Source organism: Miscanthus floridulus, chromosome 18 (genome assembly GCF_019320115.1).
Source record: "Miscanthus floridulus cultivar M001 chromosome 18, ASM1932011v1, whole genome shotgun sequence".
Classification (NCBI taxonomy): domain Eukaryota; kingdom Viridiplantae; phylum Streptophyta; class Magnoliopsida; order Poales; family Poaceae; genus Miscanthus; species Miscanthus floridulus.
The window spans coordinates 124,729,229-124,742,818 of NC_089597.1; the positions used below are offsets into that span (position 1 = coordinate 124,729,229).

Consider the following 13,590-nt stretch of genomic DNA (forward strand, 5'->3'; position numbering starts at 1 on the left):
GCCCCGCTAGACCCACTCGTGCCGATGCCGTCACCCCTCTCGCTCCGGATCGTCCACACTCAGGATCAAGACTTCCGCTCGATCACGTCCTCCATCAATTCTTGTACAAAGTGCGCTATCATGCCCCCGACAATTTGTGGCCGCCATCGTCTGCAAATCCCACTAAACCCTAGCCAAGAAGGCCAAGCAGGATCGGCACCGCCGCAGCTTAGCATCCCCAATTCAATGGACCTCCCTCATATGTGAAGGAGGAGGATCCCGTCTTTATTTGAAAATAGTTTAGGGTTCTCAATGCAAAATCGCATATTAACCTTTATCAACTTTTGAAAATGATCAACTCCGCCTCTATAAGTGTGGGCAAAAATTTGTGGTGTCGTGCAACGCACGGGCATGATTCTAGTATTACTAAATATGCCCGTGCGTTGCAACGGAAGAAAAATAAATCAATTTGGCTGAGAAATAAGGTGATAAGGACCATCAGTTGAAGTAGTCTCCAACCGGAATGCCAAACACAATTGGTAAGCGGCTAAGTGCAACTCCATGTCTCCATCAACCTTAATCAGAGTTCAAATGATACAACTGCCAATGTTCCAAATAAGGAAACAACCGAGAATCTAATAAGAGCATCTCCAAAAGCCTTTCTAAATCTCACTCTCTAAATCATCATTTGAAGAGCCATTTGCATAAAAATCGGGTTCTATACCTTTTCACTCTACAACATTTTTTCTATTTCTCATGCGCACTCTAGAGAGCCATTCTCGTCTTCTATTTTTTGTTAGCAAAAAATCCGGATTAGAAGATGGCTATATTTAGATGATAATTTAGAAAGGCTGTTGGAGAGTAGTTTTTCACTAAAATCGCTATTCCTAGCATTTAGGAAGGATATGGACAGTCCCTTAGAGATGCTCTGACCACCATCAAAGTCCGGTGATACACGTGGCCAAGCTAATAATTGGAATCCCCAGACTTCTTGCACTACTCCACAGTACTTCATCATTCTGGGAAAACAACAGTGCCTTCTCCTGGGTCAGGTTCTTGAACAGGCTCCCAGCAGTAATCTGATAGAAACACAAAAGTACCAAATGAAGTCAATAATATTTCACTTAGTTATTGGCTGAGCAACAAGCCGAGCATCATCAACAAAGAACTGAGAGGGGAAAGAGTATCAGTAGACCCCTTGTATCTTATAATCAAAAGGAACATGGGGCATCTATAAAGAGATTGTATTGATGCAAGCCAAATAATCAGCCTGATTTGATTATCATGCTGTTGTCGCTGCAAAGCTCAAGCTAACCAGGAAGTAGCAGTTCCGATCAGGGCCAATACTCTACCTTAGAACCATAAGAGAACAGACCTGGAAGTAGCAGTTCCGATCAGGGCTAATATTACTATACCTTAGAACCATAAGAAAACAGATGAAGCTAACATGGTTCTTATGGAAATGCCAGGCATTGGTAAGGAAACACATGAAGAGAGAAAAAAATGTCTCAGGAAAGCATACTTAAAAGAATCTACTTACCAATGACCACATGAACTGGAATCTCTAAGAACCAAGCAGGTAAGCTACTTTACCACAGATTCTGGAAAGTCAGAAGCATGATACCTTTTGATACTGGATGGATGTGGTCTAGTGCCGATTTCCACAAGAGCAAAAAATGAAAAGATAGAAATGTTCATCGCCAAGTAACTGGTGTGATTAGCTTGGACAATTTCTAAAACCTCCTTCCATCCACAATCAAAAGCAAATCGGAACTTTTCTTCATATATTTAAACACCAACTAATATTGTGAAACATGTACCACCCAAACATTTGGGTCCAACAAACCAAAAGAGTTAGCACGAAAAGGGGAAGGAAAACTAAGTAGCGACCTTGCCTGTTTTCCCCTATCAAAACCAGAGGGTTCAAACCGTTTGGACCTGAAGAAATGAATCCATTCTTAGACCACACCAAACTGTTTCCTCTTGCAATCCAAACCAAACCAGTCCATCAATAAGTGCAGCCCATTTGCATCCCAACTAAACTTGTCCCAGCAGAAAAATGAAATAAGCAAAATTTTCATTGCACCAGTCACAAATAACTCTTTTCAAAACTCGATGCCGAATTGTCGAAAGGCCAGCTAACATATCATTTTGCTTATAATAAAGTGCAATCTAGCAGAAGAGGAACTTCTCACTTTGTTACCAAGAACTGTGTCCTCTTCCAGACAGAAAGATGCTAAAAAAAGTACTTATTGATTGGATGCCATTAGCTAACAACCATGCTTATGCAATTCACAAACAATTTGCAGCTCTATGTGGCCACAAACATTCAACTGGAGTAAACATTTAATTAGATCATGCTGCTCAACCATGGGTTAACAAAGCAGGTCTCAAAGCTTATAGTCTTGTCAAATTCTAGAATATTATGATAATATACACTTCTCTACCAAATATAATAAGGAATAGTACATATTTGCCTTATTGTTGAGCATAAACAGAAGCATTTAGTGGAATTAGTTGCCCTGAAACACAAAATGAAGTTTGTTTGTATAGCAATGTAACTCCCTAATGAAACTCAACTTGATACAGTAACTCAATAATATCTGCTAGGAACCTTTTGACATAAATTTAACCAGTAGCAGTAATAAAAATAGGAGACTTTGAACCATGCAGATAAAAGAGCATCAGATAAGAACCAGCATTTCTCTATAATACATCTTGCTACCAGTGCTCTGTGTTTGGTCATTTTTGTATTTTTGTTCAATTTCTCCTGGATGCTTATTGTCAATCATGTGTTCATCCGCAGAACAGTTTTCTTCTTCTGAGTACTGAACATTTGAATCCATAACAATGCCCAAATCAGTCTGCAAAATGAAAAAAAAAATTATCAATTCAGTGAGTAATTTCTGCAAATAATATGGGAGAAATAATAGATGAGGACCATTGGATTGAGAACAAAAGGACAGTTATTGGGCTCCAAGGAGAGTGTGGGTTATTTGTATTTGATACCTGGATGGATGGTGATGGAGGAGATGGGGAATTCTCATTCACATCTTTGGCAGACTCGAATCCATGAGTTTTGATCTCTTTAAATAAAGGTCGGACCTCTAAATTATCAGCATAGTCTAATTTAATATTGAAGGATGTGTCTCGCGTGCGGCGCCACCGCTGCAGAGGAGGGAGCGAGGCCATGTACGGCGACCTCCGGCAGATGACCGCCGGGAGGCCGATACCTATGGGCGCGAGGACGGCGTGCGCCAGCCGCCGGCAGCCGGGAGGCAGACGCAGATGGGCCGGCCGCCGGGAGGCCGAGATGGATTGGCGCGGCGGGGGAGGGCGCGGGGTCGTTGATGGCCGCCGGGGGCGCGTGGACATGGACGCCGTGCGCCACCGCAACGGGGAGGGGGCGCCGGCCGCCGGCAGCCGGGGGCACGGGGACATGGACGCCGTGCGCCACCGCGACGGGGAGGGGGCGCGGAAGGGAGAGGAGCGTCGCCACGTCGGGCACGCACGTACGGGAGCGAGTGCGTCGTCAGGAACGTGAGAAAGCGGGCCTTTCACATGCGAGCGAATGGGCTGCCGAAGGCCGAAGTAAGCGAGACAGGTGGGCCATTGAATGGGCCAGACGAAAAACGGCCCAGACCAAAAAAGAGGTTGAAATTTTACCTTTTTATTATTAGGTATATAGATTAAAACATAAATGTTTCAAAAGTCAAGGAGGTGCCAACATCTGATTTTGAGCGAAATCGGACTCGTAGTTGAGCGTCAAAAGAACTTTTTCTTTAGCACAAGTCAAAAGAACTTTCTGTCCACAGTCCACAGGAACAATTCCTGAAAACGAGGCTCATCAAAATTCTCAGCCCAGGAGAATTAAGCCTTCCATCGGACGGGCCGAGATCACGGCCCACTAGACGGTGGCACGTACGGGAATAAACGAGACCCCGTGGGCATTCGCCGAGCGGTCGGCTTATAAAGCGACCCGCCAGTCCACATCGCCCCAGTATAGGGTTCCTCGTGGAGGTCTGCTCAGTCCACCGCTCGTTACGGGGTTCTAAGCTGGGCTTGCTGTCTGTTCTTCTCTCTTTGGGTCGTGTAATTGGTTCGTTCTTCGCGCAGCCCTTTCGTTTTGGTTCGTGTTCGTGTTTCCTTGGCTCCGTTTGCCGGTGAGGCTTGTTCGGTCTTGACGAGGAGGGAGGAGGACGGCGATGATGAAAAACTATGGTTCGCTCGTCTGAACGGCGGCGGGTTCAATCCCCCTGCCTTGCTGAGCTTAAAAGTAGTCCGAGCCCCTCGTCTCCCTCCTCTGGACCCAGATCTGATCCACTCTTGCGTTTTCTGGCCTGTGTTTTCTTAGCTGTTCTGTGGCGTTTTCGTTTGTTCTGTGGAAGCGGTGTTGGCGTGTTGCGATGATGAGATCTCATGTGCTGAGAGCTCTGCTCCGTGAGCTTGGGAAATAATCTTGCGTTGTTTCCTCCTGAGCGGTTACCTGAGCAACCCAACCATCCCCACTCGTGATTTCGCTTTGCTATAACAATTTTGGCGACAAGATAATATGGATGATTATCAATGTGGGCAACAAGATAATAAGAACCCAAATGATTTAATTTTCTAAATATCATGTAATGCTGAGCCCAAACGCAAACATTGCATCTCATTTCACTTCAGCAAACTATTTGTACAAACAATCCCCAAATTAAAATTAAAGCATCAACTCGGCACATTATGCACATTACAATCAACTGCAGCAGCAGCTTGGCCCTGTGAACGAACATGAGGAATCTTGCAATGACCACGCTAGCACTTTAACAACACCGGCACCAGGATGATCTCACGATGCCTGCTCGTTGGTGGCCCTGGCAAGCCCGTTGTGCTGCTCCAGGAAGCGCACGACGACGCAGGTGATGTTGTCGGCGCTGCCGCGCTGGGAGGCCTCCGCCAGGAGCGTCTTGGCCGCCTGCTCCGAGTCCAGGATCGGCTTCACCATGGCAACGGCTTCCTGCCAACGTAGCAGTGAGGCGCCTGGAAGAATCGCAGATGATGAATGAATGGGTTTCGTTTCGTGGTCTGTTACCTCGTTGGTCACCACGTCCCAGAGGCCATCGCTTGCAAGGATGAGGAACTCGAGCGAGCTGTCCACCACCTCCTCCTGCACCAAGCAGCGATCTTCCAAGTCAATCGCTTCCAGAGAGCTCTCCTATGCCCATTTGAGTTTCCTACTAATGGCCCAAGGCTATCACTAAGATTAAAGAACACAAACATTGATCTCTGGATCAGCAACCACATACTGCTTCAAGAGCTTGTCCCCAAATGCTCGAGAAACAGCAAGGACGCCACCTACACGCCACGTTCCTGCATAAAGTTTTTGTTTTTTTTAGTAACAATAACAATTATTTTCCAATAACTTCGTCATTCAGTGGTGGATTTTAAACCAAGGGCATGAAGACATACCGGCCCACATCACAAAACCTCCTGCTTCCTCTATTCTCTGTCTCTCATCTGTCTGGTCCGGCTTGTGGTCTCTTGAAACTGCTACAGCTGCATCATCACCAAGAAATTTTAATGGAGGACTTGTGGTTTCTTAGAAAAACAGAACACAAAAGGTATATGCTACCATTTAGTTATGCTTATTAATTCATAGAATACGTGGTGTATCTGTGTTAACACGTTAGTGACATGAAGATGAAGAAACTTCAGTTCTACCGCAGAACAGCTACAAACCGCAACCAAGGATGGAATATGTCCAAGAGAATTTGACTTACCATCCCCTCCTCTACAGATGACTGCCCTGGAGTCCCCAACGTTTGCAACTAACAGGCGATCGCCTACGAGAATGGCCGTGGAAGCGGTTGACCCGGCATCGCGGTGATGGCTGGTATCAGCTTTCAGAAGCTCCGAGTCCGTGTGAGTGTAAGTTTCCGCTGCAGGAGATCACAGGGGTTCATTCAGGAGTGAAGTATTTCTGTTCAAAGCTCTAGCAGGCACAGGGATTTTATAATACCAATAGCGGACTTGGTATCACTGAAGAACTTTGGGTGCTTGGTTAAATTTGTGAAAAGGTTCTGTTTCACAAACTCTGCTGCTCGAGCTCCACCATGACCTGCAGGGGGGGATAAAATTGGTTAGCAATCAAACAGTATCCTGCATCCAGCCCTCATGCAAAAAGTAAGTCAGTGACTTCATCGGCTCTAGCAGTAGAAATTTCAGCCACCAGTAAACTGGTCAGACATTTGGTTGACGTAATGTAAAGTAAGACATCGTTTACACCGCAATGCGTAAACCTGAAACGCTTATTGAGATGTGAAACTTGAACAGCGTCTTACCGTCAAAGACGCCAAATAGTCCAACAGTCTCTCCATCAACACCGTCAACTCTTGTTTCATGGAAGTCCTCCATGGAGGATCTTTTCCCAGGAGAGCTTGCATACCCATAGCTGAACTTGCCATTTTCACTGCCAAGATAAACAGCGCTGGAGGTCACAAGGATTCACCATCAAATGGACGCGTTAATATTATACAGCCTAATCACAAATTCAATTAGCCAGTGTCACGGAGAAGAAATTTTGGTATAGATATAGGCCATGCCTTCATCCTGTTAACAGATAGCTCTGTCCACTGCATATAACATATTAACAGGGTAGCAAGAAACAATCTACCAAGAAACAATTTGAAGATGAAGACCACGTAACACTACGCATAACACGGCGGGCACAGATTTCATCACAAAAAATGAGGCTAAACAGGAGCGGAGATAGTGAGAGCTTCTACAACCAAAGCAAAGCAAATCTGTACTATTTTCAAAAGATTTACGCACAAGAAGAGAAGGAAATAAGCAAGAACGATGATCGCACCTGAGCCCTCCGCCAGTGACGGGGGATCCTTTCTCGGTGAATTCCATCACGGCCGCTGACGACGGCGACGGATCCTCTCGGCACCACCAGGAACAGAGCACCGTAACGGCGACGACGCGACAAGGCCCAGGAACATAAGCAATGGCCCCGGCTGGAGCTTCTCTCGAGTACGCGTAAATGGAGGAGGAGGGAGGCAGGATGGCCGGGGCTGCAACGCGGGGCTCGTGCGCCTAAAAGCGCGGAGCGGACGGGCACGATGCGCGGTGGCGTGCGTGGGGGAGGAGGCGACGTACGTGGCGGCAAGCCAGAGGGGGCTCGTGGACACCCCCGCGGCGCCGCCCGCACCGGCCCTCCTTTTCTTGGCGCGTCTCGCCGTCGAGCGTGACGGTGTAGGACACGTGGCCCTCCCTCCTCGCGCTTCTGCCGAACTGCCTGCGCGTTGCGTACCGTAGCGCGCCAGCACGCCGCGCGCGGCGCGTCAGTCAGGCCCTTCCGAGCTCCTAAAACTTTAGTTCCTAAAAGTCATAGACAGCCTTCTAAAACTTTCTAAAAGTGTGTTTAGTTGTACCTCTAAAACTGACTAAAAACAATAAATGTTATTGAACAAAGACACTTTTACCTTTCTTTAGGAGAGAGAGAGGGAGAGGGGACAATAAATGAGGGGTAGTGAGGGTCTAGAAAGAACTATAGGAGATTTTAGGAAGAGGTGGAGCTCAGCCTCCTAGAATTTTTAGGAGGTTTTAGAAGGGGGTGTTTGGTTCTTCAGACAAATTCTATCTAGATTTTAGCTCCTAAAGTTTTTAGAAGAGGTAACCAAACAGGGCCTTAGTCGACTTGGGATTGGAGTGCGAGGAGACTGCGGCTCGTCGTGAGCGGGCACGTGGCGCGACCGCCGGTGAGGGGGAAGGAGACGTGCCGCAGCTGAGAAGCGGCTGTCTATTCTTCTCTACTCGTAGCTTCAACTGTGCTGTCCACAAGTCGACGCACGCTTGATGTAGCCAAGTTTGATGCTCCATGCCGTACTCATATCATAGTCGTCATAATCCAGGATTGAGCCGCTAAGGATACAATTCTGCATTGCCTTTACTTGCCTCTTCATCACTCAAATCGGTTTGTAGGGAGAAGATGTGATCCGTGTCGCACTGTTTTCAGCATGTTATGCTGAGAGGATGAATGAATACATGTACTCCCTCCGTTCGTTCCAAAAAGAGTGACCCTTTCAAACATCGTGTTTGACCGTTCGTCTTATTTAAAAAATTTGTGTAAATTATAAAATAAATAAATCATAATTAAAGTATCTCCGATGATAAAATAAGTCATAACAAAATAGATGATATTTATATAAAATTTTGAATAAGACGAATGGTCAAACAAGATGTTTGAAAGTAAAAAAACGACACTCTTTTTCGGAACGGATGGAGTACATGTATATACTGTAAATTGTCGATGACATAGTTTCTCTGGAGCTTTTCTGATGATAAAAAAGTAAACATCCAGGAATATATGCCAAAAAAAAAAGATATCCTGCACAAAATTAGGCATTAGGCTTGCCAATTCCTATGTGCATCCTTTTAAAAGAATTCAGTTTGTTTGAAATCTTCATCAAAGCCCAGTTGCGGATATGGATACAACAGCTTCAGTCAACACTTGGGCGACGGAATTTATTTTGGCCGGACCGGGCCGGGCCGTGTCGGCCGCGCGACACCTGGAAGCGCGCCCCGGTGCATCACAACTCGATCGCAAGTCGCAAGCAGCCACACGAGTCATCGGTTCCGAAGACAACACGTGGCGGACACGCCGACGCGACATCACCGCCTCCGAGTCGAACCGACTAGGCGACTATAGTCACCACACGTCGCGGCGCGGGCGCCCCTCATAAACAAACCTTTCCCAGTAAACACGAAGCTTAGCTTAACCCCAAACCCACGCCTCGCTCGCTCCTAAGCGCGCTAGCTGCGAACGACCGACAACCGATCGATAGCCATGGCCGCCGCCGCCTCGTGCCGCTGCAGCAGCGTGGTGTTCGTGGGCAACATCCCCTACCACGCCAGCGAGGACGAGCTCCGCGCCGCGTGCGAGGAGATCGGCCCCGTGGTGTCCCTCCGCGTGGCCACCGACAACAAGGGCAGCAACAGGCCCCGGGGCTTCGCCTTCGTCGAGTACCTCGACGACGAGACGGCCCTCAGCGCCTGCCGCAACCTGCACGGCCGGGCCCTCCGCGGCCGCGACCTCCGCGTGGGCCTGGCGCAGCGCACGCCGCCGCACGCCGGCGACGGCGACGAGCCCGTGGGCGTCGAGGGCGCCACGCACGCCGCGTCGCTCCTCGCGCCGGGCGCCCGCCCCCGCGGCGCCGTCACGTCGTACCTGGCCGGGCTGAGCCGCCGGCAGCTGCGCGAGCTTCTGGACGCTCTGGAGCGGGAGGACTTGGCGCTCATGGAGCATGCCAGGCGGGAGTTCGCCGGGCTGGACACGTTGATTGAGCAGGCGCGGGTGCTGCTCGACATGGCTTCGGCGCCTGGCGCCGCCGCGGCTAACAACAGGAAACGCGGCGCGAGGGGGCAGGACCGGCCTGGTGATTCACGTTCACCGGAGGCCGCAGCCCAGGCGAACAAGCCGAGAAGGGTGCAGGACGGCGAGTACGTTCCTGGCGTCGCCTACCACTGATGGACGGGATTTTTTTTTTTTTTTTTTTTGCCATCCTTAGGACAGCACTCCTTCGTTAGGTAGCTTTGTGTATAATTGCCATCGTAAATGGTAAACCTATATTTTTGTGGGTTTTTTGGTGTTCTTGCCCCTTTATTTTGAAGTGCAGTTGTGATTTTACCCTCGTTTTTCTAACTCTGTGATTTTGTCTTTCACTACTGGCAAGTCAACGCGATTTTGCCTCTGGTCTTTGTGAATTTGGCCCTGTTTTGAACGTTGACTAGGGACAAAATCGTATTGACTTGCTTGTAGTGAAGGGCTAAATCACAAAGCTAGAAAAACGAGGACAAAATCACAATTGCACATCAAAGTAGGGGCAATAACACAAGAGCCTTTATTTTTGCTAACCTGACACGCTAGGTGAGTATACCAACGTGGCAGTGGGCCTGTAATCTTTATAGGACATGCCAAATGATCTTTTTATCCCTACTGTTTCTCTCCTTCCACTCATTGGCGTATGAGCTCCACATGTCACTTTCTTCTTCAACCTCCTGTCATCACCATGCAGTGAGGGAAGGGGAGGAGCTCCAGCCAACCAGGTGGCAAGGCGTGGTCGTGGGGCTGCAGTGGATGAGCTTGGGCGACGGGTAGTGCTTGGCTGCATTGTGCATGGCCTTGGCAAGACAGTGTGCGTGTGTAACTTGCTTCGGCAGAGCGAGGTGACGGGGCGGCGATAGTGTTGGGATAGGGCAAAGGAGAAAACAGCATAGAAGCTACCACTAAACTCCATCTAGAGCTCGGCGACATATCGCAATACTACTACACCAATAATAATTAATAAACGCTTGACTTATGGTAAGCTAGCTTGGCCGTGGTGGCGATCGAATGGCGTCACGGCGTTAGTTCCAGTCACACACAGCAACGCGGAGAGGAACATAGGTGGGATCCGAGTGCACTACCAACGATAGGAGGACGAGGCGCTACTGAGCATGGGAGGTGCACGCGCGTGGTTGGCTGCGACTGCGAGCAGCATCGCGGAGGCCAGCTCGTGTGCGACAGCACCACGGAGGCCAGCTCATGTGTGACGGCATAATGGAGGCCGCGTGACCTTCCCTAGTTGTGCGTGCAAGCATGCAGCGGGCCCGACGAGCCGCCGCGGAGCGACCGAGGCTGCCCACAGCGAGACGGCGAGGCCACTTGTCAGCGTGTGCGCGTGGCTCGGCATCGGCGGTGAATAGCAAGGACGCCCGTCGACGTACGTGCGTGCTCGGCATCGGTGAGCAGCTAGGCGCCCCATCAACACAGATGCAGAGCGTGCAGCCGACGACCTTGGCTCACAGTGCAGGGCGGGCGGCGGAGCTCAGACGATCCATTGGCGATGGCGCCAGCGCGAAGGCAATCCCGTGGCCGTGCGCGTCCTCGTGCATGGCCACCATGGCAACCACGAACCTTTGGGAAAACAAAAGGGCCGCCTACTGAGGCAAGCCAGCCGCTCGGCGGCGGCGGCAACGGTGCGGTTCGTGGTGGTGGCGGCGATGGGCGCCGCCCAGGACCATCCTATGCGTGCGAGCAAGAGCGAGCGAGCGCTACAAGTGCATGCGTACATACGGAGCTGCCATGGCACCGCGGAGTAACGTGCTAGCGCGACGGCGTCAGGCAAGCGGTCACGGACAACGGACGCGGCAGCAGGGCGCGACAGTGGCAGGCGACACGTGGACTGGTTGAGCAGCGCGCCAGGAGAGGTCTGCGGTGGTCAGGGCACATAGGCCGCAACAGCTGGAGCGGTGGTCGGCCAGAGCTAGAGGTTGAAGAAGAAGCTGACATGTGGGTCACATACGTAAGTGAGTGGAAGGAAAGAGCAACAAGGATAAATAGGCCATTTTCGCATGTTTTGTAGAGGTTCCTAGGCTCGCTACCATGCTGGCATGCCACCTGGCGTGGCACGTCAGCAAAAGTGACAAAATCGTAGGAGGTTTACTGTTTGATAGCAATTGTGTAGGAGCACACACAAAACTAGCAACCGAAGGAGTATCATCCGTAAGAATGGTAAAAAGTTAAAAATCCCTTGATGAACTCATCGAATTGTTATGGCTTCTTTTGAAAAAAAAATACGGTAGTTGCATTTTAGGTGCCTGGATTTTTAGGAAGTTTTATACAATCACCTAGTATAATTAAAATGATAACTCTCAAGAAATAACTCATAATTTTTATCTTAGCCAAACAATAAAAAATTGCATGTTATATAGAAAAAATCAAGCAACTAAAATATCGTAGATAGATGAGATAGTTTATCATAAGTTCATACCATGAAATTTGTAAGGTCACACCATAAAATTTGGTTCACACTCGTTATTAGCTAGCGTGGAATAAAATAAATAAAAAAGTGAGTACGAAAAGTCAAGGACCATGTAAAACATGATATAAGCAATCCCTTTTATTATAAATCTACTAAGAACATCTCCAGTAGCCTATATAAACAATCATATACTTTATATTTCCGGAGCAGAATTTTGGAAGCCTAGACCGGATGAGTTGAGGAGGAACTTTATTCAACAAGTAGAGAAGAAGTAAATAGATTTGGTCACACAATGTGCAAGCTGGTTAGGGTTCCGTCACCAAGAAACTTTCCAAATCCTACGCAGAGGTGGCTAGAGAAGGGAACACGACATGGAATCAGCAAAGAGATAAGTGACACAAGCGAGGGCCACTACCGAAACTGAGATATGAAGAGGAAAGGTATGGTGACAGAGGTAGAGAGGAAGATCCGCGAGCCGTTGGGAGGAGGAGGTGAGAGAGAGAATGACATGTGGGATCCACATGTCATCCACTCGTTATTAGTCACCTATTTTAATACTACCTATTTTTTCTTGTTTGATTCAGTAATACTGCCTAAAACAGACCCCAAACCTATCCTAACAGAGAATGACACATGTGATCCACATGTCATCCTTTATTCTTCTTCCTTGCACACATGAAGCAGAGGCAGCAGGGGGGAGGGCGGACGTCGGTGGGAAGGGACGCGCCTGAGGAAGGCTGGTCTGCACTGGGGGAGGGCGGACACCAGTGGGGAGGGCGGACGCCGGCGGGGAGGAGCGGCCTAGGGAAGGTAGGTCAGCGCCGGTGTAACAGAACTGCCCAATTTATACAAGATCAAGTACGGTTGTCCCCGCTAACACGTTGACACGCGCATACTTTCACTCATATAAACCCAGTAGTCCGCCGAGTGTCCCGAAAGACCTCGGTAAATCAACATCACAACCAAGATCGCGTGATTAAGCAAATATACATCACATACACAGGATTGCAGCGGAAAATAATATTACAAATGAATTCACAAATAATAGTACAAGTTTGGGTTTCAAAACCGATTAGTGAAAACAACATAGCTTTCAAAAGGTTACATTAATATATGTTCCAAATACATTGCTAGCATAAGTGACATCATCCGACAAAAGCATATAGATGAGAAGTAACTATAGAATCACCGAGCCACCGGCGGTTAGCCACCATCTTCACAGGCCGAGAACTTCACCTGCAACATGGTGAGATAAACCCTGAGTACGAGAAGGTACCCAGCTAGACTTACCCGTCAAAACCAGAAATAAAGGACACCAAGGGTCATGCAAGGCTTATAAGGTGGGCTAGCTTAACACAGTTGCATAAAAAGAGCTTATGAATGTAGTGACCGATTAAAACTTAGCATCAAGCTTATCATCATTTACCTGCCCACTAGATTAGCACCTGTACTAGAGCACTCACTTATTAGGAGCAAACAATATTAACCATAGCAGGTATAATAAGGCTGTCATCATCATATCATCATTTCCGAACCATTAGGTTATTTAGTGTATCTACTTTGGAGATAAGCCCGTCAAGTTCTCACTAACCGGGAGAGACGGCGACTCGAATCGAATTACAACTCAGCTGAGGGGGTATTCCTAACTCTCATCCTAGCATACTTTGCAAGGGTAGCCGTGGGTCACCTTTGGGACAACTCAGGAACCAAATTCGCGGGTTCGATCAGCGCCAGCACTCTCAGGGATTACCCTTCTGCCAGGACGATCAGGACTTTTAAATCACCCGCCCTTGGACTCACGCCTACGGCTCCCTTCTGAGGCACA

At 48.5% G+C, this 13,590-nt stretch overlaps 3 protein-coding genes across 4 annotated transcripts; 1 reads left to right on the forward strand and 2 right to left on the reverse strand.

Moving 5' to 3' along the window:
* Positions 1–447: 447 nt before the first annotated feature.
* Positions 448–3,504, reverse strand: LOC136520329 (uncharacterized). Its single transcript, XM_066513796.1, has 2 exons — positions 2,989–3,504; positions 448–2,843 (listed from the first exon to the last, which is right to left on the reverse strand). The coding sequence occupies exons 1-2, from the start codon at positions 3,418–3,420 to the stop codon at positions 2,664–2,666; spliced, it is 612 nt and encodes a 203-aa protein (XP_066369893.1). The 5' UTR covers positions 3,421–3,504; the 3' UTR covers positions 448–2,663.
* A 1,056-nt stretch (positions 3,505–4,560) lies between these two features.
* LOC136520327 (probable protein phosphatase 2C 59) lies at positions 4,561–7,249 on the reverse strand. Of its 2 annotated transcripts, none has more exons than XM_066513793.1 (8): positions 6,827–7,249; positions 6,300–6,445; positions 5,978–6,076; positions 5,739–5,897; positions 5,428–5,514; positions 5,237–5,328; positions 5,051–5,125; positions 4,561–4,975 (listed from the first exon to the last, which is right to left on the reverse strand). In XM_066513793.1, exons 1-8 carry the CDS (start codon positions 6,871–6,873, stop codon positions 4,808–4,810), a joined length of 873 nt encoding a protein of 290 aa, XP_066369890.1. In that variant the 5' UTR covers positions 6,874–7,249; the 3' UTR covers positions 4,561–4,807. The 2 variants fall into 2 exon arrangements, with proteins under 2 accessions (XP_066369890.1, XP_066369891.1); XM_066513794.1 differs by having other exon boundaries at positions 6,300–6,427; positions 6,827–7,246.
* Positions 7,250–8,697: 1,448 nt separating this feature from the next.
* LOC136520328 (cleavage stimulating factor 64-like) lies at positions 8,698–9,537 on the forward strand. The gene has a single exon (XM_066513795.1). The coding sequence runs from the start codon at positions 8,810–8,812 to the stop codon at positions 9,488–9,490; it is 681 nt and encodes a 226-aa protein (XP_066369892.1). The 5' UTR covers positions 8,698–8,809; the 3' UTR covers positions 9,491–9,537.
* The last annotated feature ends 4,053 nt before the right edge of the window (positions 9,538–13,590 follow it).